Source organism: Oncorhynchus gorbuscha, linkage group LG14, assembly GCF_021184085.1.
Source record: "Oncorhynchus gorbuscha isolate QuinsamMale2020 ecotype Even-year linkage group LG14, OgorEven_v1.0, whole genome shotgun sequence".
Classification (NCBI taxonomy): Eukaryota; Metazoa; Chordata; class Actinopteri; order Salmoniformes; family Salmonidae; genus Oncorhynchus; species Oncorhynchus gorbuscha.
The window spans coordinates 39,560,715-39,585,237 of record NC_060186.1 but is presented as its reverse complement, the minus strand read 5'-3'; the positions used below and the strand labels follow the sequence as shown (position 1 = coordinate 39,585,237).

Below are 24,523 nucleotides of genomic sequence, written 5' to 3'. Positions count from 1 at the left end.
ATGATTGAGTTGCGTGCATGGGGCGTGCATGGGTGAACAGGGAGTACAGGAGAGGACTAAGAACACACACTTATGGGGCCCCAGTGTTGAGGATCAGCGGGGTGGAGATGTTGCTTCCTACCCTCACCACCTGGGTGCGGCCCGTCAGGAAGTCCAGGACCCAGTTGCACAGGGCTGGGCCAAGACCCAGGGTCTCAAGCTTAATGACGAGTTTGGAGGGTACTATAGGGTTAAATGCTAAGCTGTAATCGATGAACAGCATTCTTGCATAGATATTGCTCTTGTCTAGATGAGTTAGGGCAGTGTGATTGCGATTGCTTCGTCTGTGGAGCTTTTGGGGTGGTAAGCAAAATGGAGTGGGTCTAGGGTGTCAGGTAGGGTGGTGATATGATCCTTGACTAGTCTCTCAAAGCACTTCATGATGACAGAAGTGAGTGCTATGGGGCGATAGTCGTTTAGCTCAGTTACCTTAGCTTTCTTATGAACAGGAGCAATGGTGGCCCACTTGAAGCATGTGGGCACAGCAGACTGGGATAGGAATTGATTGAATATGTCTGTAAACACACCAGCCAGCTGGCTTGCGCATGCTCTGAGGATGCGGTTAGGGATGCCGTCTGGACCGGCAGCCTTGCAAGGGTTAAAATATTTTACTCACGTTGGCCACAGTGAAAGAGAGCCCGCAGGTTTTGGCAGCGGGCCGTGTCAGTGGCACTGTATTGTCTTCAAAGCGAGCAAAGAAGTTGTTTAATTTGTCTGGGAGCAAGACGTCGGTGTCCACGACGGGGCTGGTTTTCTTTTTGTAATCCGTGATTGACTGTAGACCCTGTCCTGAGCCGTTGAATTGCGACTCTACTTTGTCTCTATACTGACGCTTAGCTTGTTTGATTGCCTTGCGGAGGGAATAGCTACACTGTTTGTATTCGGTCATGTTTCCGGTTGCCTTGCCATGATAAAAAGCAGTGGTTTGCGATTTCAGTTTTGCGCGAATGCTGCCATTAATCCACGGTTTTTGGTTTGGGGAAAGTTTTAATAGTCACCGTGGGTACAACATCACCGTGCACTTGCTAATAAACTCGCTCACCGAATCAGCGTATACATCAATGTTGTTGTGAGGCTATCCGGAACATATCCCAGTCCACGTGATCGAAGCAGTCTTGAAGCGTGGAGTCCGATTGGTCGGACCAGCGTTGAACAGACCTGAGCACGGTCTGTTCAACACTTTATAACACTATTATATTACATGTAATAAATTAATATTCTCATGATTTTGGTCATAAAATTGTTTGTTGATCATGACCTTGGAAATCACTTTGATGCTGACAGAATAAAACATTTTTGCACAGAACCCCTGGTTCGCCATCCAGACTTCCGTCTCTTTGCCTGTATGAACCCAGCGACTGACGTGGGGAAGAGGAACCTGCCCCTGGGCATCAGAAACAGGTGAGAACAAGAGAGAACCAGGCCTGGTGTGGGGCTGAAATGTCTTTAACTTACCCACAACCCTACTAATGGTGGTTTGACTTTGTGACCTTTGTCTTTTCCCAGGTTCACTGAGCTGTATGTGGAAGAGCTGGAGAATGAGGGAGACCTGCTCATCCTGGTGACTGACTACCTGAAAGGATTGAACCCGAATAAAAACGTCATCAACGGCATCATAAGGTCAGGGGTCAGAACACAGACTGTCGTAGCCATCACGTGGCTCACAAAGTCACGTTGAATGTCATGTCATATTGATTGCTGATTTGATTGATTCAATGTATTTTGTTGATGCAGCTTTTATCTGGCGGTGCGTAAGGAGGCTACCTCCAAGCTGGTGGATGGGACAGGACACCATCCCCACTATAGCCTGCGTACCCTCTGCAGGGCGCTGAAGTACGTGGCAGCCAACCCCTGCCACAGCGTCCAGCGCTCTCTCTACGAGGTAGGAGGCCAAAGGCTCTGTCACTGTTGATGTCCTTAGTAACATGAACCAGAGGTTCAGACGTCACCAGATTCTCCATTGGTGTCTTTCTCCAGGGCTTCTGTCTGAGTTTCCTCACCCAGCTGGACCGCAGCTCCCATCCCATGGTCCAGAAGCTGGTGTGTCAACACATCATGGGGGGAAACCTCAGGTGTCTAAAGCAGGTAAAACAGCAGTCCTGTACAATGACTAATTAGGTCAGAAGACATTTTATGTGATTTCTGAGTGTTTTTGAACATTTTAAAGGCACAATCTGGGGTCATTTCAAGTGCTTAATGAATCATGAGTTCAGGATTGAGCCGTGTCTCCTGATCTGTGTGTTTTCCCCCAGCCCATCCCGGAGCCCACTGGGCGACCCTGCATCCAGATGGAAGGCTACTGGGTTTCCCAGGGGGAGATGGAGCCGGCCCTGGACCCCAGCTACATTCTTACCACCTCCGTCAAGCTCAACCTGCGTGACCTGGCCAGGGTGGTGTCAGCCGGGTAGGAAAACCGACCTGCCGTCAAATAACCGTGGGAGCCCCCAAAACCATTTATTTAATTGGGCCATTGAAGTTTCTGCGTTGTGATGTGTTTTCATGACACGTCAACGTTCTATGTCAGCCATGTTCTCTCCCCCATTTGACATTTTACATGGGAGATATTAAATAAAAGTCCTATAAAACTGATGGCTCTGGACGTAGCCGCTATCTGGCTGCTGTATTCAGGGTTGATTCTGTTTCTTTAAAGGGAAATTGTGTCGTCAACCGGAGCGTCACACGAGCTGTTGTTAGCGGAATATTAGTTGCGTCATCACTCGCTGCTGCCATAAAGACGACGTGGCTGGTTTTCGAACGTTGTCGCGTGTTTCCCGCGCCACACCGTCCCCACTAAGTACTTGATTGTTTCTCGGCACTTCATTAATTCCGTCCTCTCTGGGCACGTGGGTTTGCATTCCAAATGGCACCCTGTTCCCTACGTAATGCGCTACTTCTGACCAAAACCCTGTGCGCCATTTGGGACACGAACATGACCGCTAGTCTCGAGGCCAGGGGGGGGGGGGGGGGGGATCAATCAACTCCTCTTCCACGAATTGCACAGTGGGACACCGCTACAAGCAGACGGTGACCAAGCGCCAGTAGAAAGTGTTGTGTTTATGTATTTCTGTTTGTTCTTCAGGAGCCACCCGGTCCTGATCCAAGGAGAGACATCGGTGGGCAAGACCAGCCTGATCAGGTGGATAGCGGCCGCCACGGGGAACCAGTGTGTGCGGATCAACAACCACGAGCACACAGACATCCAGGAGTACATCGGCTGCTACTCCTCTGACGGCAGGGGCAAGCTGGTCTTCAAAGAGGGTACGGCCAGTTCCACGCTGTAGCCCTGCAGTGTCTCACACGGCCTGTAGTAAACACTCTGTTCATGATTACGGTGTAATGTCTTGTGCCTCTGTGTATTCTTCCCCTGTAGGCGTTCTGATTGACGCCATGAGAAAAGGCTACTGGATAATTTTAGATGAGTTGAACTTGGCCCCTACAGACGTCCTGGAGGCACTGAACAGACTGCTGGACGACAACAGGGAGCTGTTTGTCGCAGAGACACAGGAGGTGGTCAAAGCTCACCCCCGATTCATGCTGTTCGCTACCCAGAATCCTCCTGGTTTCTACGGAGGCAGAAAGGTACGCGTCACTCAGGCCATAGTGGGATATTTAAGATTCAATTGGAATCGTGTAGTTTGGTTATTTCAAGTAAGCACGCAGATTTTCTCACTGAGTACGATGTGATCTCTCCCTTAAGAGAGCCAAAGCGGGATAGTGATAGTGGTAGCAGTGTTAATTTCATCAACAAAAATGGTGACAAGAATATTCGTCACACACACTTTTTTTGTGGCAATTGACAAGACTATAACTGAGTAAGTAGACCCAGAAAAAACTATTGACTAAAACAAAATAGATTTTGTAATTTCAGTTGACTAAAATGAGATGAGTCAAAATTGTCTCTACCTAAAATCTGACTACTGAGTAGACTGGACAATAGTTTTTAGAGAGATTGAGAGCATTTCGGTGATGAGCACAATATTAATATTTGCAGCACTGATGTGCAGCGCAGTTTTGTTCAGCTGTGAGAAGGACACGCCACACCTGGTACACACAGCCTACTGTACATCAGCTGGTGAGCTGCGGAGGTTCAAGTGTGGAGTGTGGGTAGACAGGCTACGCCTCCGATTATACACATCGCCAGGCGACTGTCTTGCTTCCCCGTAGCTAACCAGTCACTGCCAGCCTTCTAGTTAACTACCTTTGCCGGGTTAAGAAACACAAGCTGCTTTACAAAATTTTATAGTTTAATAGTAAAACAACAGTGTAAGCTATGTTTTTCTCTCCCTTGAGTATAGAAAAGTAGGCGGTCTTTGAATTTGTAGTCTTGTAACCCTCCCACTTTCCCCACTGAATTTCATAGCCAGGATATGCAGCCAAATCTCCCTCTGTTCCTCAGAGAAAACATCTTGATTCTCGTCCTTACCATTCAAGAGATATGACTCATAATACCGGCGCTACTAATCTTTTTTAGTCCTTCTATCGTTCATAAAGCATATCGCGGGCCATTCTGAAAACTAGGCTACTAGCGGACTCGGAACGTTAACCATTTGTTTAGGCTACGCCTAGTTCAGTCTTGTTACCTCATTAGCTAGCAATACCTAACAACCCAAGGCGCGTTCAGCAGGATGCAACGTTTTGGAATGTTCAGATGGCATATTTCCTTCTGACATGTTGAATACGGAACAACATTGGCTCTATTCATGGGATTTTGCAAAGAACGTGGCCCTGTAACATTACCAGTAGCCTGCAAAGAAAGAAAGGAAAAGGGATAGCAAGCAATTTATTGACTAAATCCTTCTAGTCAATTCACTATATCTGACTGGGTAAATCACTTTATTTTGAGCACTGGGACTTGGACTTCAGAGATGGGGACTCGTGACTCGAACCGACCATTGGTGACTCAGGGGACACACTTGCTCTCACTCTGCGCTTCTGTGTGTCCCTGTTTGTTTTGTATGTGATGTGCGGTATCTACGCTGAATTATTTCTTCTGTTGGGAAGAGACTAGAATGTTATGCAGAAAAGTATTGGTTGGACAAGGTTATGTATGTTTGTGCACATGGAATAACTAGACTAAATCATTATTGAAACGACATGATATTTTAGTCAGAATGATGTAAGAACTGGGTGAAATCTATAATAAATAAAAAATAAGTGTCAGAACTCTGCGGTGTAGTTTGACAGGCCGAGTCTCATCGATTGCAATGTAATCTTAACCCCCCATCAGGTGCTGTCCAGGGCCTTCAGGAATCGTTTTGTGGAGCTTCACTTTGACGAGTTGCCCAGTGACGAGCTAGAGACCATCCTCCAGCAGAGATGTAGTCTTCCTCCGTCCTACTGCTCCAAGCTGGTCAAGGTCATGCAGGATCTCCAGGTGAGTGTCACATATTTGAGCCTCCCTTTCACATGCTAACTCATTGCTTTTGGCATTAAGGTAATGCTGTTGTGTGTGTGTGTGTAGTCTCTTCGCAGGGGATCCTCAGTGTTTGCTGGGAAACATGGCTTCATCACCCTGAGAGATCTGTTCCGCTGGGCCGACCGCTATCGGCTGGAGGAGCAGACGGACGCCTCTCGCGATTGGCTGCAGCATTTAGCTGATGATGGTAAGGCCCAATCGAATCACACCCCTATCTTACGCAAAAGGCACATTTTCGTTTTTTGTCTCTTGCTTTTTCCGTGCTCTTTTTTAAAATATATTTTTTTATTTGATTGTGTCGATGACATCCACTTCATATAATGTAATCAAACCCTGTCTCTCTCTCTCTCTCTCTCTCTCTCTCTCAGGGTTCATGCTGCTGGCTGGGCGAGTGAGGAAGCCAGAGGAGGCCGCTACCATCCAGTCTATCCTGGAGAAACACTTCAAGAGGACGGTGAACCCTGACAACCTGTTCTCAGAGGAGCAGCTCACCACACAGTTTAGTGAGTGGAGCAGAGCCTGGTTCACACAGACAACAATTGAACCACAACCCAACTGAGTGCATGACCCTGTTCGATCACAGACAATTCCTATTGGAGGAGAGTGTCAACGACACAGGAAAGCATGCAACGAAAGCTATAATGTCAAAAGTGCAGAATGTGGTGTGGAGAATGTTCAATACAATGCACTCACAGGACATTCAACGTCAGAGTAACCACAGATTACCCGCGGTTGTACGTACTCAATATCTACTTCAGATGTTGAGAACACGAGGTGTCACTGTTCTCCATTATTTGGGGACAATAGTGTGTGAACATGAATATTGAGTGTGAAGTGGATGGAATGTGTGTCACGTGGCGTTGTCCGTCTCAACTGGAGTGACATTACGCACCTCCCTTTGCGTAAATGAACTCAAATGATTTCCATCAAGTTTAGCCCGGTCATTTGTATTGGTCAGCGTGTCCGAAGAGTAAATCTGGGTTATTGTGATTGGCAGGTCCGTCCGTGGACAGCATCGCGGGAGTGCCCGAGGAGTTCCGTCACGTGGTGTGGACGCGGGGGATGAGGAGACTGGCCGTGCTGGTGGGACGGGCCCTGCGCTTCGGGGAGTCTGTTCTATTGGTGGGAGACACTGGGTACGATTCATACGGAGTCCCTGATTGTCCATTTGAATTAGAAATATAATTTCCAAAGCGAACATGGTAAAGTGAACGGCTCAGTAGTACCTACAGAACATCTCTGTGTCTACTTATCCGGAAGCCACTACTTTAAAGTATTAGCCTTCAGAATGACAGATCAATTAGAACGTAAGTTCTCGCCCCCCCCCTTCAGGTGCGGTAAGACCACCATCTGCCAGCTCTTTGCTGCGCTGGCCGGACAGAAGTTCTTCTCCCTCAACTGTCACCTGCACATGGAGACGTCGGACTTCCTGGGCGGCCTGCGTCCTGTCAGACACGCTGGGACACAGCAGGTAGATGGATACCACACTGATATTGGGCACAATATAAATGGAACTATGAACGTATAAGTCTTAATGGAGCCGTCATTAAACTCTTCATAACATAAGGCATTTTTATCTTGCTGAGGTCAAAAAATACATTCAATAAAATGATGCTGTATGGGTAAAGATCATGCAGTCACAAATGATAATGCAACAGATAATGCAGTCCCACTGACCTCCTCCCGTCGTTGTGCGTTTGTACAGGCGGACGCTGAGGACGGCAGGTTGTTTGAGTGGCACGACGGGCCCCTGGTCCTGGCCATGAGAGAGGGAGGGGTGTTCCTCATGGACGAGATCTCCCTGGCTGACGACTCTGTGTTGGAGAGACTCAACAGGTACACACCCTGACTATGCTCCAATATCGGCACTGGTATACGACTTAGGATCCTTCCCCGGAACATGACTTCATTCTAAATGGAACGCTAGTGTGGATATGGGAATAGGGCCACTTCCTCACGAGAATTAGCGTATAGCACTTCATTAGACGGCATTGACCTCTAAGCTCTGACCCTGCTCTCTGATTGGCTCAGTGTCCTAGAGACGGAGAAGTCTCTGGTGCTGGCAGAGAAGGGAAGTGGCGATGACGATGACGTGGAGGTGATTGCAGCAGGGCAGAACTTCCGCCTGGTAGCCACAATGAACCCTGGGGGAGACTTCGGGAAGAAGGAGGTGAACAGTCTATATTCTATTCTTTTCTAACTCTGCCTCTAAAGGACCACAAGCACGTTTGTTTGTTAGGTGCATGATCAGTCCAACTTGTTAACATTTCTCTGCGTGTGTCCAGCTCTCACCTGCGCTGAGGAACAGGTTCACGGAGATCTGGTGCCCCCAGAGTAACAGCCGCAGTGACCTGGTGCAGATCATCCAGCACAACCTGAGGACTGGCCTCTCATTGGACGATAGCGACCACCAAGGTACTCCTCTCCTCCACACACCACAGACATAATACAGCTATTCATCTAGGAGTAGCATTTGATAGTCTAGAATAGTCTGACTGCATATTTTATATACTCTTCTCCAGTTTTTGTCGTGCTTTGCTTCAAATGTGTTGCACCCTCTGTGTTAATTTGGCACCAGTACTTTCAATATCCATTTTACTTATTTTTTTTGTGGCCATCTCTCACCGTGACCCTTTGACCCCCAACCCAGGAGGACACATCGCCGAGCTCATGCTGGACTTCATCGACTGGCTGACCAACCAGGACTTTGGGCGGCGATGCGTGGTCAGCGTCAGGGACATCCTGTCCTGGGTCAACTTCCTCAACCTGGTGTGTGAGCGCGACGCCGACGGCTTCATGACCATGGGGGAAGAGGGCGAGGAGGAGGCCGAGTGGGACCTCCGGCTGGACACGGTCACTGCCTTCATCCACGCAGCGTGCCTGGTCTACGTGGACGGCATCGGCTCAGGTAAGACACTGAGACACAAGACTGTTGTTGGTGTGTGGGATTACAACAGCAAATGATCTGTTTTGCTTATGTGTGGCTAGAATACACAGCACGTGGAAGACGCTGGCTGCTGTTGTGAGAGGCTTAGTAACTACTAGAATCGTTTAATCACGCGACCCCTCCTATGGTGTCACAGGGACCACGGTGTCTGCTGCGGAGAACGCCCTGGTGGCACGCAGGGCCTGTCTGAGCTTCCTGAGTACCAAACTGGCTGGGATCACCAAGCTGGACCAGGAGATGCTGGACGCGCTGAGGGTCTACGACACCAGCCTGTCCAGGGAGCCCCATTGGGGGGACGACTTCTTTGGCATCGACCCCTTCTACATACCCTCAGGTGTGGGACGCTTTGATCCTAGACGAGAGCATGTGCCCATTGGTCAAAAGTGGTACACTATATAGGGTGCCATAGGAAGCAAGACTGGAGCGTGTGGTTTAATGGATCTGTTTTTGTAAAAAAAAAAAAACATCCTTCAGTTTCTGTGTGTCGTTGGTGTTGAATGTGTTTACCTTTTTTCATAGATTTTTGTTTCCTTTTTCCATCCATTTTTTTTCGTCCTTTGATTCTGATCAGGCCCGGAGAGGGAAAGCAGGAGCCTGACTGACTATGCCATAGCCGCAGGCACCACAGCGGTCAACGCCCAGAGGCTCCTACGGGCCCTGAAGCTGCAGAGACCCGTGCTGCTGGAGGGCTCCCCTGGAGTGGGCAAGACCAGCCTGGTGGCCGCCCTGGCAAAGGCTTCTGGGAACCACCTGGTCAGGATCAACCTCTCTGAGCAGACTGTAAGACACTGTACACTAACTTTCACTGGGGATCTTGTGTTAATATAGAAGGCTTTACTACTATTATGCCAATTTCAAATGTTACTTGAAGGTTTCTGGATTCATATTTTGTATATGTGTGTACTATATAGTACTATTATGTCATTTCTGAACTTTCAACTTCAGGTACATGTTGTTGTCGTATCGTTGTACTGGTATAAATTCATAAGATTGTGGAATTAAATGAGCAAGGAATTAACAACACAGTAATGGACAAGTGGAAGCACTTTTAAAACCTATGTACGATGTCATATCCTTTCCGGACAGGATGTGACAGACCTGTTTGGGACCGACCTGCCTGTGGAGGGAGGAAAAGGGGGAGAGTTTGCATGGCGGGATGGCCCTCTCCTGGCTGGACTGAAGTCTGGACACTGGATTGTCCTGGATGAGGTGGGGGGGCTCTCACTGTTTTTTATTTTTATTAACTCCCCAGCAAATAGACATTTGTATAAACTTACTTGAATTTGTGTTGTTTTAGGTGATATAAATGAGATGTTTCGGAGAAGAATGCGATTTTATGAACACGTCTGTTTTTCTGTGTAGTTAAACTTAGCATCGCAGTCGGTCCTGGAGGGGTTAAACGCCTGCTTTGACCACCGTGCTGAGATCTACATTCCAGAGCTGGGCATGAGCTTCCAGGTACAACACCAGAAGACCAAGATCTTTGGCTGCCAGAACCCCTTCACTCAAGGAGGGGGGCGCAAAGGCCTGCCCAAATCCTTCCTCAACAGATTCACGCAGGTAAGTGATTAAGAGCCAGTGTTTTAGATATATGTAATGATACGTTGAATAAATATTATGGTTGATTTGAATATATTTTAGTCATTTGGGGAAGAAATCAACAGACATTTCACCTGTTTTCTCAGGTGTTTGTGGATCAGCTGACCAGTGAGGACATGGAATTCATAGGAGACTCCATCTTCCCAAACATTGACAATCAGATCATCTCTAAAATGGTGCAGTTCAACAACCGGGTAGGTAGAGCAGTCCTGTTACACTGACTCCCCCTTCAGCCCTTTTCAACTCTTTGTTTTTCTGGCTCTCTGTGACCGTTGGGGAGGTGACGTGTGTCCATATTTGACCTCACAGCCAAGGACAATGCCCGCCAGCCTGTAGAGCTGCGGCCGATGTTCCTCACATTTAGTGTCATTTAGTGCATGGCAAAGTGACCAAAAAACACATTATCCTTGTCAAATGGGTCACGATAGTCCCTCTGATTTATGTTGAGGACTTGTTTGATAGAGATTCAATTCTGTTTTTGTCTTTTCCACCTGTAATGTCATGAAATGACCGAGGCCCCGCCCCATTTCTTTGTTGGCCACCATATTTCTCCTAATCCTTTTTTGGCTGTGTTAAACGCCATTTTGTATAGCCACTCATATTCCTTAACTCTGTTCCCCTAAAAAATATTGCATTGCATTCTTATTTTCCCACAGCTGGTCCATGAGGTGTCTGTGGAGAGGAAGTGGGGTCAGAGAGGAGGCCCCTGGGAGTTCAACCTGCGTGACATGTTCCGCTGGTGTCAGCTGATGCAGGCCGACCAATCGCCAGGGTTCTTCAACCCGGGTCAGCATGTGGGGTTGGTGTACGCTGATAGGATGAGGACCGAGGCAGACAAAGCCCAGGTATATAGACTACAACTCCTGTACATATGTAGAACCTTTACTCTGGGTTTGTGTTCAAACTTCCTTTTTTATTTATTTTTTATCACTTGACGTGTTTTGTGTCTTCAGGTGCTGTCTGTGTTCAGGAAGGTGTTTGGTGAGGACTTTGAGCCCTACACCGGATCAAGACAATTCCACATCACTCCACTCAATCTGCAGGTCAGTCATGTTGCGAACTCCATCCAATTTTTGAAAGATATTAATAGTATTATTATTATTGAAAGATATTATCAAGAAATGTTTTGATTGTACTGATAAAATGGTGTCATTCAGAGCTAATTATCGAGACAGTGAATTGGCCCTTCATCTCTGTCCCCCGCCTCTCTCCCTCTCGTCCAGGTGGGCTTCTCTGTGCTCCAGCGTAGCGGAGGTGCACCTGTGGCCCTGGACCCTCCTCTGTCCATCACCCACCAGGCGCTGCGGCCCCTGGAGTCCCTGATGAAGTGTGTGGAGATGGGCTGGATGGCGATGCTGGTGGGCCCCACGGCCAGCGGGAAGACCAGCCTGGTGCGCCTCCTGGCCCTGCTCACCGGACACCGCCTCCGCGTCATGGCCATGAACAGTGCCATGGATACCACCGAGCTGCTGGGAGGGTTCGAGCAGGTAGCCAATCACAGAGAGACTTTTGAGAGGATCCGTTTTAGCAAGGCGATGAGCAGAGTGGTTATGTGATCAGGACACCTAATGAGTAGTAATTAGGAACACACGCTGATTTGTAGATCAGTGATTCCGTGCAGTCCGACTGCAGTTTAGTCGAACACGCACACTATACACGCTTCTTTGTAGGGCCAAGTTCTTTGTAGCGTTTGTGAGCTCTTAGTATTGAGTGTTGAGTTATAGTGCTGGTTGAGTTGGGATTGCAACACGGGTCGGGTCGGCTTCCGTTTTCCTTTCCGGAGTGCTGAGTTGGGTCCGTTCTCTTTCCAGGTGGACATCGTGCGGCCCTGGCAGCAAGTGCTGGAGAACGTGGACTACATCGTCGCCATGGTGACGCGGCGGGGCCTGATGTCGCTGGACGGGGCCGGGGTGCAGGACACCGAGTTCCTGTTGAAGACCTGGAGCCTGTTCTACCGCTGGCTGAAGGAAGAGGGGCTGGAGAGGACCGGGGGCGGTGACCTCGGAGGCGCTCAACAAACTGGAGGTCATCATCCTCCTGCTGCAGAAGCTCAACACCAAACTCAAGGTGTTCACAGGTACGGTATATTTGTGCACTTTATTTTGATTGAAGAACACAAACGGGCAGGAAGGTACAAGTGCATCTTCCTCGAGGTCATGTCAGGACCAGGCAGCTCCCTCTGGAACAGACGATCATTATCATGATGACTGTGTATGAGTAGTTGATTAATGAAATGTTTGACGCAAGTAGTAAAGAAGGACGACACTGGGTCGTTGTACACTGGGTCGTTGTACACTGGGTCGTTGTACACTGGGTCGTTGTACACTGGGTCGTTGTACACTGGGTCGTTGTACACTGGGTCGTTGTACACAGGGGCTGTGGGGAAACTCACCATAGCATTTTGCTCATGGCACATATTGTTGCTCGAGGAAAATATCTACCCATCTTCATGTGATAAACTCTGGTTGAGTAGTGTAAACTCTGTTCTGTGTCCCCACCCTCTCTTTCCAGACATGTCCAAGCTGCAGATGGACTTCACCCTGCTGAAGGAGCGTCTGGCCCAGCTGCAGGACGGCTGGAGTAACGGAGGCTTCGAGTGGCTGGACGGCATGCTGGTGCAGGCCCTGCAGGCTGGGGATTGGCTGCTCATGGACAACGTCAACTTCTGCAGGTGAGAAATGGCCTGCATCTGAAATGATCACATTGAAGGAAAATATTCTGAGTTGACCCTTGGTTTGAGTTGACCCTTGGTTTGAGTTGACCCTTGGTTTGAGTTGACCCTTGGTTTGAGTTGACCCTTGGTTTGAGTTGACCCTTGGTTTGTGTTGACCCTGGGTTTGTGTTGACCCTGGGTTTGTGTTGACCCTGGGTTTGTGTTGACCCTGGGTTTGTGTTGACCCTGGGTTTGTGTTGACCCTGGGTTTATGTTGACCCTTGGTTTGAGTTAACCCTTGGTCTGATGCAGGATGCCACCAGAGTGTTTTGTAGATGGTAAATGGCTGTTGTGTTTCTGTTTGTGTTAAGTCCCTCTGTGTTGGACCGTCTGAATGCCCTGCTGGAGCCCGGCGGCTGTCTGACCATCAACGAGCGCGGGGTCATCGACGGAACCACCCCCTCCATCACCCCACACCCCAACTTCAGGTACAATACAAAAGGTTACACACACACACACACACTCTGTTTGGATAGTCCGGTCTCAACTCATCACATCTCCCCATCTCCTTTAGGTTGTTCCTGACCATGGACCCAGTCCATGGAGCGATCTCCAGAGCCATGAGGAACCGAGGGTGGAGATCTACATCCCAGGGGAACACGAGGGGGTCTGCTGGGACACGCTGGACCTGAAGACTGTACTCCACACCGCCGGGGTGACCGGAGACTGTGTGTCTGACCTGCTGATCGAGATACACACCGACATCAAAACTAGCATCTGGGGTAAGCCCTGGGCACTGCGAGAAACCTCTCCAAAAGATGGAGGATGTCAGTTAGATATCAGCTGGGGTTGGCACGTTGCTTGTTTCTCCCAAATCAAAGGTATCCGTAGGAGGAGTCATCTGATACGAATCTCTCTGTCCACCCAGACTCCCCTGCGTCATGCGTTTCCTCCCTGCTCCACGCTGCAGCCCTGCTGTCCTGCCAGCTGCAGAGAGGGGTGGACCTGCCCAGTGCCCTACAGCACGCCTGTGGTGAGGCGTACTCCCTCTGCCAACGCACCAACGCCAGCCAACAGGTACCAACCAACACCACCGTGTCTATTATAGACCACCGTATGAAACTCTCACCGCTACCCTCAGCCAATCAGCCTCTCCCTGTCCCTCTGTGATGTAGGATACCCCGGCGACCAGTCTAGATCTACGTAGTGACATCCCACTGTCCAATACGACTTTTATTCTCCTACATTGATATTCTATCGTATTTATAAGCTTTGCATGTCTTGTCCCCTGCTCTGTGTTGTTCCAGCAAGCCCAGGAGGTGATTGAGCGTCGCCTGTCCATCCTGGACACAGAGGACTGGGGCAGTGGGCTGCTGTGTGCCGGGGTGTGGCCCGACGGCTTCCCCTCCGCCCTGCTATCCACGGAGGACTCCTGCTTCTCCTCGGTCCTCCGCGACGGACAGGTCCTCTCCTTCTGCCTCAACACGCTCAGCATGCAGGGCAAGAGGTGAGACTCGTAGGCCACAGGTCGGGGTGCCAGGAGTTTTTACTGATCATATGATCAGAGGCCCGGAGAAACAGGTTAGAACTAGGCCCCAGAGTTTTACCGGGTCTTATTGCAGCTATGATGCAAACCTTTTGGATTGACGTGTGTCTCTGTGCGTGTGTCACCAGGAGCCGTCCGCTCAGCCTGTGTGACCTCCAGAGGGCGCTTCAGAGCGGGACAGCGCTGCACGAGGGTCTGGTGTTCTCCGGCGGCGTGGTGGACCTGGTGGAGGACGGTGACGCCCTACGCCTGCTACCCACCGCCGTCAGGCTGCTCATCGAAAGGGCCTCGCACTCTGACTGGATGCTCCGCACCGCCTGGCTCTCCAGCCTAGCCAAGAGCTACAAGCACGCGCCTGGTAGGGGAGCTCCACTCACTGCCATTATTCCTTCGTAAAAAAAAACAACCTTTGTAGCTTTGTTGCTGCCTACCAGGGGTGTGCATTTGGTGTATATTACTGTTTGTGTCAAGGGGACTACTCTGTGGTCAGTGGAGCTTTGTAGCTGTCTGTCTGTGGTGCAGGTTACTCTGAAGGATGTCTCTGAGATCCGTTTGTTGTTTCAGAGGTGGCACTGGTGCAGCTGGAGGCAGGGAACAGAGCTCTGAAGGCCATTTTCAGCAGCAAGCTGACTGTGAAGGGGAAGTGCCTCACTGAGCTGCTGCAACCACACAGCACAGGTAGGCTAAACAAACTCAATTCCTCAATGTATACGTTAGATACCGATTGTACAAAAAAAGAAAAACTCCCCCGGCTATTTCCCGAACACCCTCCAGCTCTTTTGCACAGCTCTTACATACCATAACTCCCATCAAAACAATCCCTTTTCACAAATGTGCACAATTGACGTTAATGGTCACGTCTGTTCTTGTTAGATGACTACAGGATTCTGGTGGACATGCGTTGGAACAAGCAGTACCTGGACATTCTGGCCAACACGTGCAACTTTGAGGACGAGGAGAGGTACATGGAGTTCATGGAGGCTCTCAACGCAGTGGCCAACAGGTATGTGTCCGGCTGTGTCCCATATGGGACCCTATTCCCTATGTAGTGCACAGCTTTTTTTTTGACCCGGGCATATTGGGCTCTGGTCAAAACTAGTGCCTTTCACATATAGGGAGCCATTTGGGATTCAACCTCCGTCCGGTCGTCTGGATGTTTAGTGACACCGGGGGCTGTGGTTGCTGAGTAACCTGGGTGTGATGTGCGTCCTAACAGGATCATACTGTTGACGGACAGAGAGGAGAGGGCTGCGGTGGGGAGCTGTGCTATCAAGACATCAGCACACAACAGCGCGTTGAGGCTGGCCACTGCTTTCTCCAAAGGTACAGCATTCGTCTATACAGTTACACCATGTTGAACAAAACCCAGGGGAAGTCCTCAGTCAAGTATATGGTAATTGGGGGGGGCTGTGATATGAGTTTTAATATTGATGGAGTTTTGTTTTGACCGCTAAAGGGACGGTGGACATTGGTCGTCTGCCTCACCCAGTGTTGATGCACCTGCGCTCCTTCTTTGACCTGTGGGACACCTTCACACTGCAGGCCGTGCAGACTGGACAGCCCTACATATCTGACCACCTCATGTTCGAGGTTGGTCGTAATACCATCGTAGTCATTGCAGTTGCGTTTTAGTTTCTCTCGTTCAGCAACCGTCGTCAACCTTAGCGTGTGTGTGTGTCCACCACGGAATGAAATAGAACGATGGTAATTAACAGGATCTATGGTGTCCACAGATCCTGCAGCTGCTGCAGTGGAGAGACCGGTTCTGGCAGGTGTGTAACTCGCTGCCTGCCGACTCCCAGGGAGTGTCGGTCCTCTCGCTACACTGGCAGTGGGTCCAGAAACACCTCATCCTCCGGCTGCCACAGCTGCTACTGGGAGATGGCACCCATGAGTGAGTGACGTCTTCCTTTCTTTCATTTTTTTACCCAGGAGTCAGTATTTCGACTCCTCCGACGGACTTTCTGGACATTTAGAATCAAACACTTTGACTTGACAGTCAAAGTTGTCACGTCACCTATTCCCTACATCGTTCACTACACTTGACCGGTGTCAGCGTACTAACATAGGCAATTTGTGGAGGCAGACTTTGTGTTTTCGTGCTGCAATGTAATGACTGACAACTACCCTGTGCTGCCCTGCTGTTCCAGTGGTCAGCAGGAGCTCCAGACGGTGTCGGCTGCCATCCAGACCGTCCTGTCCACCTCTGTTACCGTGGCCACCGCCCTGAAGGGGATCCAGAAGACCCTGGGGAAACCCCTTCCATTCAAGGTACAGAGGGAGAGAGCATTCAATACACTCTGACAAACACCTTTACACTGCCCTAACTGTTATTGGCACTCAAGTGGAGTAGAGGTGCTAACTGAAGTTGAAAAATCGATGATTTATTTTACAAGTTAAAACCGTGCATAACGGTATTTGTCAGACACCTTCATCGGGTAGAGTTCACGGAGATCGTCCATGTTATATGACGCTGTCTCCCTCTCCATCTCCCATAGCTGGAGTCTGTGGCTGAGTGTGCTTCCCAGCTGAGGGTCCTGAGCAGGGCCCTGGACGTGGGCGACCTGAGGCTGGACAACACGGCCTCCCTGTGGAGACAGGAGCTGGTCCGCCTGCAGGGAGCCGCACTGGGCCTGGACACCAAGGAAAGACTGCTAGAAGCCTGGGGCCTGGTCCTGCTAGCCAACAACCAGCTAGAGCCCCAGAACTCCGGTAACCTGGTGCTGCAGAGTGAAGTGTCTATGTGTCGATCTGTGTGTGTTTGCATCTGTGTAACTACTCATTATTCCATTCTATCCTGGCCCCAGGTGTCCTGGAGAGGCTGGTGTCATGCGTCCAGCAGCAGCAGGATCACATGACCTCGTGCGGCCTTCTGGAGGTACGCCCCTCCTCCGTGCATGACGAGGGGGACCAGGGGGACAGCGCGCCTCCCTGTAGAGAGGTGCTACAGCAGCTCAGCCGCAGGGCCCAGCTCTGGCCTCTCATGGAGGAGCTGGCCGTCCTCAACCAGCTCAGGCTCAGCACCGACCTGCTGCAGCTGGCTCTCACACAGGGGTAAGGGAACGGCCAAACTGGGTCAATGGAGGAAGTACACCTCATGACGGATGGAGGACTTATCTCCCTTTACTGAATCAAAGTTTGAATCATGCCTGAAAGTATGTAGCGTTTCAAATGTGTCATCTTTGGCATATTAGACACCTCACACACAAGCAGCAATAATGCCATCAAAAATAAGTTTGTTGTGCCATGTAGTTGTATCGATAACTAACCAGTGTTTACTTTTGCCCACAGGGACAGGGAGTCAGAGGACAGCCTGCGTCGCGAGGTCTCCCAACACCTGCGCTTCTGTCTCCAGTCCACCCCCATGAACGTCACCCAGCTCCAGCCCCTCTGGTTCCTCCTCAGCAGTGACCGGGTCAGTGGTTCAACCAGTTTACCCTCAGTGTAATTGATTTATCATGTTGATGTATTGTCCTTCAAGAGGACATCCCTGTACCTGTGCCTCAAACAGAACAGGAGATGTGGTTTTGTGTCATGTGTTGTTGACTGTGGTGCCTGCCTGCATTTCCCCTCCCAGCCTGTGGAGGAGCTGCAGTTTGTGTGGTGTGATCTGCTGTCGGAGGCCCTGTCGGCCCTGTGGAGCAGCAGTGTGACCGCTGACCCCGAGCGCTGGCTGAAGTGGGACCCCCTGTGTCCTGAGGGCCAGATGATATCATCCAAGTCACCTCTGGGACCTGATACAATGGTAGCTAATGTAACATGTAGGATATTAGAGAGGCTCACTGCTTGCCAAAACAATCTCAATGTGTGTTGATGTCAATGATGTTGGTTTGATTTGTGCATCAGGATTTGGACCCATTTACATCACTGAATTGAATTCCGTTTCCCGCCATTCCGATTCCAATATGTTACTTCTTAACCTTCTTACTCCTTAACCTCAGTTGTACCACATACAGAGCCGGCTGGTGGACGGGATTTAGTTAATTATTTAATTGAATTGGAGTTTTTCGTAAATGAGGCGTTCACTCTCCTTGCGTCACCTCTAGGGTCCTGACATGCTGAGCAAAGCCGTGTGGTCCAGGTGCATGTTAGGGGTTCTTAGCAGCAGCGAGACAGGGGGACGTTGGGACCCCACGGGGACGTCCCTCCTGTCCTCGTCCCGGGTCACCCTGGGGGAGTGGAGGGAGAGGACCGAGCAGCTCCAAGACGTCACCGCCGTGCTGTGGGACAACATGGCTGTCCCGGCCCTGGCCGAGTTCAGGTACACGCGCTGGAGAAAGACACGCGCACCCCAGGCTTATAGAGGGGAATCACCACAAACGACATAGAACGCTGACACTATCAATAAGAGAAGTCCTTACCCTACCTATATCAAGAGTGGTGCACACAATCTATGGTTTTGGTGCATATCTACAAGGCCTACTATCGATATCCATTTGACTCGGCTAGATTATCTCTGTCTCACCCTCTCTTTGTTGGTTCTCTCAGGAGAACTGACCTGCGGCTGCAGGGCGTGGTGCTACGCAGGCAGCTACAGGCCCTTTCAGAGCTGCTCCCCCCGGGGCTGCAGGAGGGCTACACCGAGACCTGCGAGAGCCTGGTGGAGGACCAGGACCCTCTGGTAGCTGCCCAGGAGGTCCAGACCGCCCTCAGGGACTTCCTGCCCCCCAACCTGCTCCCCGAAGGCCTGCTGGACGCCCTCCTCACCTGCCTGCAGCAGTTTGTCCAGAACAGGGTCCAGGGCTCTATCCGCGTCCAGGGCTTCAGCCAGCTGGTCCGCTCCGGGGTCTTCTGGGTCAACATGGGCCTGCTGCAGATTAAGACCTGGACCCCACAGACCATCTTCGACCCGGCCGTGAAGAGGGCCTACAAGCTGGACTACGCCCAGGAGGAGGTGGGCCACTGTCAATGCAGCAGTCTCTGAATCCAGTTGAATCCAGCAGTCTCTGAATTCAACCTTGTAGAGTGTAGTAATGACAGGAAATATTATTTCTCTGGTCTTTTATTAACATTGGAGTTGAGGCTCATTCTCTGCCCCTATTATGTGACGTCGACAGTGCCCCTTCTCTTTCCCAGCTGGCTTTGCTGCAGGAGGAGTGGCGAGGACGCAGTCTGTCCTCTCAGCTGCTGACCGGAGCTGAGCTGGAGGAGAGCAGCACCACCGACGGCTTCCAGCATCCTCGCATCAGGTGAACAACCGTCCACAGTATCAGAACTCAACGTGTCCACAGACACCACGGCAATATATGTTCTGGTTGACTGGTTTTTGCCAGATGGGGTCTTTTTAAACGTCATTGTCTCTGTGTCCGCAGGTACCTGTGGATCCGTATGCAGCAGGTGAAGGAGCAGATAGCAGAGCTCTCCAGGAAACAGGCCTGCAGGCCCAACGAGCCCCAGTACGGCAGGCTGTTCCAGGAGCTGCAGCACTACCTCTGCAGCATCGGCCAGCCGGCCGCTGTGGAAGACCTGCTCTCCCACCTGCTGAAAGCCCTCCAGGGGAGTGGCCCCAAATTCAGGTCGGGGACTCAGAGCTTGCTGAAGGAGGAGGCTGTGTGGCAGGCATCGCAGCACCGCTTCGCCCAGAGGCTGGTGGAGGAGTACCCGCTGTACCCTGACGTAGTAGGGCCCCTGAGGACCGCCATCCTCCAGCTCCGGCACGGCATGAGGCTGGTGGCATCCCAGGTGGACTCCTCCCTAACCCTCATTCCTGGCCTGCCCAAGCTGGTGTCCTGCCTACTGGCCTTCCCTTCCATCTCCCCCAGCCTGCCCTCCTACCTGGCCAGGGCAGACTACCTGTGCTCCAGGGGCTGCATGGATGTTCTGAGGGGCCTAGGGAAACTCTTGCCCCAGCCGGACCCAGATCACGTGGTCCCAGAGCCAGGGACGTTACTCCTGAACGCTCTGCTGTACCTGCAGTGTCACGCCTTCTCCACAGGCCAGCTCAGCCAGGACACACTCAAACTCTTTAGACACATCTGTCAGGTGGGCGTCACACGTTTTGATTGGATAACATTGGATGTCGACTTTTTGATTGGCTTTTGTTGATCTTATTGATTGATAGTCAGGTGGACCAACCAGTGTTCATGTTGTTTGTCATGCGGTATGTCCAGGCTCTGGTGAACGAGTGGGACGAGCAGGAAAGACGTGCACGGGAGCGAGAGCAGCTCGAGGCCAGTCTGTACCGTCACCGCAGCAGACTCCACGGAACGGGCCTGAGCGAAGACGAGCAAGAGGAGAGAGACTTCAGACGCTGCTTCCCCCAGTTTAACAAGGTACAGTCACGTCAGGGATAGCCAATGGATCCAATGTAATCTCTCTTTAGTTTGTTACATTTCACTATCACCTAGTCAACTTTTGCAACCGTAAACAACCTGCCTCTCTAACTCTCTCTCACTTTCTTTCTCTCATTCTCTCTCTTTTCTCTCTCTCTCTCTCCTCAGGACTTTTCTGACATCACTGCCCAGCCCAGTCTGGAAGGACCAGCAGACAGGGGAGAGCCAGAGGAGGAGGAAGTGACCGAAGATCCCAGCGAAGCTGGCTGCCTGTCTCCAGCCTGTATGAACACTGTGGTACAGGTCCATCAACGCCTCTGTCTGGGCTACACCCAATCACTGTGGTACCAGGCCAGTGCTCCAGCCATTCACAGCAGAGATCACATCCGAGCTCTGGTCTCCTCCTATCAGACCACAGCCCCTGTGATGTCACGCTTCTACCATCTCATGGGTGGGTAGGACACTTAGTCATGCCATGTCTGTATTTATATCTACACAATTACACAAAACCTGAAATTGAGGTGTCGGGACTTTTAAGCCCTTCCTACAGGCATGTTATACTGTTTACGACTTTGTCTAAATCGGTATTCCCCCGCGTGGCCCTCAGACTCTGAGATGGACCAGCAGATGACAGGCACCCAGCTGCTTCTCAGCGCCCTGCTCCAGAACACTGTCCAGGGGACCCCGGGGCCCCAGGGACTGACCCTCCAGCCAGACGGGCCCTATGACTTCTACCAGCAGCCCAACATGAGCGAGGCCCGCCTGTGTCTGCCTGTACTGGAACAGCTGGCCCTGGCTGTCAGACAGAGGCTGGAGGAGTGGCCCGAGCACCCTGCCCTAGTGCAGGTAAGAACCATGAGTGACCCAACCTATGGGCTTATAAGTGTCTCGTATCTCATATCCCCTTTTAAGGGTTTGCTGAACTTAGTAGTTGAGTGCTATTTTGAATGAATATTACTTGTTACTTAATCCACTTAATCCAAAGGCTTTCACAAGAGAGAAATTTAACATGGGGTTGGATTCGAAATGTTGAACGTTGAGATATTAAAGACACGATAGATCAGACACATAGTATATTAAGGAGTGAGATCTGTAGAAAGACAGAGCGGCTGTGGAATGTGCTGGGTGGACGGGAGGAGATCAAAGGATTGCTATACGGGAAGCAGATGAACATCTGTGGATTAGGCGAAGGAGGGGTTGAGGTCAGGTCAGATCCCCTGAAGGGAGTAATACAGGTTTTACTACCCTCTTCCTGTTTAACCATAAGATGTAAGGATTGGAGAGAAGGAGGAGTGTCTTAAATGGGATATATATAAATATATATATATGTGTGTGTGTGTGTGTGTGTGTGTGTGTGTGTGTGTGTGTGTGTGTGTGTGTGTGTGTGTGTGTGTGTGTGTGTGTGTGTGTGTGTGTGTGTGTGTGTGTGTGTGTGTGTGTGTGTGTGTGTGTGTGTATACATACATACATACCTGTGATGGTGAGAAATGTCTGGTTGTCAGAATTACAGCTGTCACGACCCTTTTGGGAAGAAGTAAACTTGGTTAAAGCGTCTGTAGTGTCCGTGAGTTATTTACTCTGATAAAACAAGAACCTAACAGTAGGTTACTGCATCCTGCCACCAGCATCAGTAAGCATTCAGGTGTTTAGTGTTGCTGAGCTTGTCTCCGTCTCTCTGTTCCAGTTGACGGTGGTGATGGAGAGGATCATGGGCTTCAGTCTGGCCAGCCCACTGGCCAAGTTCCTCAACGGCCTGGAGATCCTGCTCAGCAAAGCCCAGGTGCGTCCTCCTGCCACTACTGCTGTTATTCTCCCTCTCTCTTAGCCTGGTCCTAGATACAGTATGTTTGTGCAGTATGTTTATGCTGACTATAGGAGATGGCAAGAACCATACAAACAGACCTGTGACCAGGCTATCCAGCGGCGGCAGGTAGAGAGCGTTGGGCCAGTAACCGAAAGGTCGCTGGTTTGAATCCCCGAGCCGACCGGGCTCCATACCCACTCCCCAAATGTCTCCCTATAGCCCTGAGCCCTAGTCAGAAGTAGTAGCCTTATAAAGGCAATAGGGTGCCATTTGGGATGCAGGGCCATCTCTTACTATAATGGCCCTAACCCTGTTCTAACTTCACCCCCTTTGCCCTCCTCAGGAGTGGGAGAACAACGCCAGCCGCAAGGTGTCTCTGAGGAGGGAGCTGGAGCTTGTCACGAACCTCATCATCCAGTGGCGCAAACTGGAGCTCAAGTAAGGAACAGCGGGCAGGCAGGGTTACACTCCTGGTTATGATACTGTTACCTTTTTTATCTTCTTCATCATGCGTATCATTTTCTGTTAAGAGTTATTGTAGTGTAGACGTGGTGAGCAATTGGCATGCATTTTGACACTATGGGAGAAAAATGGATCCGGTTTCCCACAACCCGCTAGACTTTAAGGTCTTTCTACTTTATTTATTTCTATGTGTTAACAGCTGTTGGTCCAGCAGTCTGGACAACGCCTTGAAGCGTCACACAGAGAGATCCACCAAGCACTGGTTCTCCCTCTACCAGCTGGTTGAGAGATATTTGGAGGAGCAGAGGATGGACACCGGCACAGGTATGAAAATGTTGGGTCACATTCATACGGTACCGAACGGAAGTAAACAGACTAAAACAAGGAAGGGACTACCTGGACCTGTCCAATAAGAAACACACAATTTTTGGGGGGTTTCCGTCGGGAAAAAAAAAAATTTGACGCCGTTTTCCATTGCATGCCCTAATGAACACTGGAGTATTAGCCAGCTAACTCTCCCTGTCCTCTGTTGTCTCCAGTAGAGGGTGATCTGTCTCTGGAGAGTCTGTCCCTGTCCACGGTGTCGTCCACGCTGCAGGCCTTCATGGAGGGTTCCACGCTAGGGGAGTACCACACGCGGCTGGCCATGCTTCTCAGCTTCCACTGCCACCTCCTCCTGGCCCCCAGCCAGCACGGACAAGGTGGGACCCAACCCAGCGTCCCCTCACATGCATACTTTTACAGACACACAGTAGTCTGCGCTAAGTCCGTTGACTTGGTGTTCACCTTTTTCAAACATGCAGATGTAGTCCTGACTAGGAAGTCCTTCCTGCTTTCACAGAAACTCTCTGCAGTCTCCTCTGGAATCTGCACAAGTACTACACGCAGTTCTCAGAATGCATCCAGACCAAAGTCACTCAGCTCCGGCAGCCCATTGAGAAGGATCTCAAGGACTTTGTGAAGATCTCCAAGTGGAACGACGTCAGTTTCTGGTCCATCAAACAGTCGGTGGACAAGACCCATCGGTAAGACTGCCTGTTGAATAAAATATCCTCATTTTCTTGTGTATTCAAAAAAATGACCGTTACGCCATACCATTTGACCTTTGATCCCCATCCAGTAAATACATGACAATATCCACCACTCTTATGGTTTCCCAGCACCCTGTTCAAGTTTGTGAAGAAGTTTGAGGCAGCGCTGAGCGGGCCGTGTGCCCCGGCACTGATGGAGCAGGGGGACAGTGCCAGCCTGGACAGTGTGGATGCCAACCAAGAGAACACCCCGTTGCACAGGCTTCACCATGCCCTGAAGAACGCCCTCCCTGGCAAGGCCAGAGACCTACAGGTGCAGTACAAACCACCCTCTAGCCACAATCACTCGGATCACACAGACGAGTGGCAATAATATACAACGTCAATATTTTTGTTATTTTTTTATATTTTTTATTTCACCTTTATTTAACCAGGTAGGCAAGTTGAGAACAAGTTATCATTTACAATTGCGACCTGGCCAAGATAAAGCAAAGCAGTTCGACAGATACAACGACACAGAGTTACACATGGAGTAAAACAAACATACAGTCAATAATACAGTTTAAACAAGTCTATATACAATGTGAGCAAATTTGGTGAGAAGGGAGGTAAAGGCAAAAAAGACCATGGTGGCAAAGTAAATACAATATAGCAAGTAAAACACTGGAATAGTAGTTTTGCAATGGAAGAATGTGCAAAGTAGAAATAAAAATAATGGGGTGCAAAGGAGCAAAATAAATAAATTAATTAAATA

The 24,523-nt window shown here is 50.3% G+C and overlaps 1 protein-coding gene across 1 annotated transcript in view; it reads left to right on the top strand.

Annotated features, from left to right (window-relative positions):
* Positions 1-24,523, top strand: part of LOC123994921 (midasin-like) — a 53,631-nt gene that overhangs the window by 14,473 nt on the left and 14,635 nt on the right. The window contains 56 exon segments of the mRNA XM_046298030.1: positions 1,344-1,440; positions 1,546-1,659; positions 1,774-1,921; positions 2,017-2,124; positions 2,292-2,443; positions 3,119-3,297; positions 3,410-3,618; positions 5,267-5,413; positions 5,501-5,642; positions 5,824-5,958; positions 6,453-6,591; positions 6,788-6,926; positions 7,161-7,291; positions 7,487-7,625; positions 7,741-7,870; positions 8,106-8,363; positions 8,539-8,736; positions 8,974-9,182; positions 9,489-9,611; positions 9,765-9,962; positions 10,088-10,195; positions 10,658-10,846; positions 10,955-11,044; positions 11,225-11,488; positions 11,813-11,991; positions 11,993-12,078; positions 12,513-12,672; positions 13,026-13,142; positions 13,229-13,287; positions 13,290-13,436; positions 13,583-13,731; positions 13,962-14,161; positions 14,329-14,558; positions 14,765-14,878; positions 15,074-15,203; positions 15,417-15,523; positions 15,657-15,790; positions 15,934-16,094; positions 16,351-16,471; positions 16,699-16,912; positions 17,008-17,254; positions 17,492-17,615; positions 17,778-17,945; positions 18,247-18,461; positions 18,689-19,094; positions 19,277-19,389; positions 19,513-20,182; positions 20,311-20,472; positions 20,641-20,923; positions 21,080-21,318; positions 22,157-22,252; positions 22,620-22,714; positions 22,938-23,062; positions 23,278-23,439; positions 23,580-23,763; positions 23,899-24,082. Of these exon segments, the coding sequence (XP_046153986.1) occupies positions 1,344-1,440; positions 1,546-1,659; positions 1,774-1,921; positions 2,017-2,124; positions 2,292-2,443; positions 3,119-3,297; positions 3,410-3,618; positions 5,267-5,413; positions 5,501-5,642; positions 5,824-5,958; positions 6,453-6,591; positions 6,788-6,926; positions 7,161-7,291; positions 7,487-7,625; positions 7,741-7,870; positions 8,106-8,363; positions 8,539-8,736; positions 8,974-9,182; positions 9,489-9,611; positions 9,765-9,962; positions 10,088-10,195; positions 10,658-10,846; positions 10,955-11,044; positions 11,225-11,488; positions 11,813-11,991; positions 11,993-12,078; positions 12,513-12,672; positions 13,026-13,142; positions 13,229-13,287; positions 13,290-13,436; positions 13,583-13,731; positions 13,962-14,161; positions 14,329-14,558; positions 14,765-14,878; positions 15,074-15,203; positions 15,417-15,523; positions 15,657-15,790; positions 15,934-16,094; positions 16,351-16,471; positions 16,699-16,912; positions 17,008-17,254; positions 17,492-17,615; positions 17,778-17,945; positions 18,247-18,461; positions 18,689-19,094; positions 19,277-19,389; positions 19,513-20,182; positions 20,311-20,472; positions 20,641-20,923; positions 21,080-21,318; positions 22,157-22,252; positions 22,620-22,714; positions 22,938-23,062; positions 23,278-23,439; positions 23,580-23,763; positions 23,899-24,082 (9,527 nt within the window).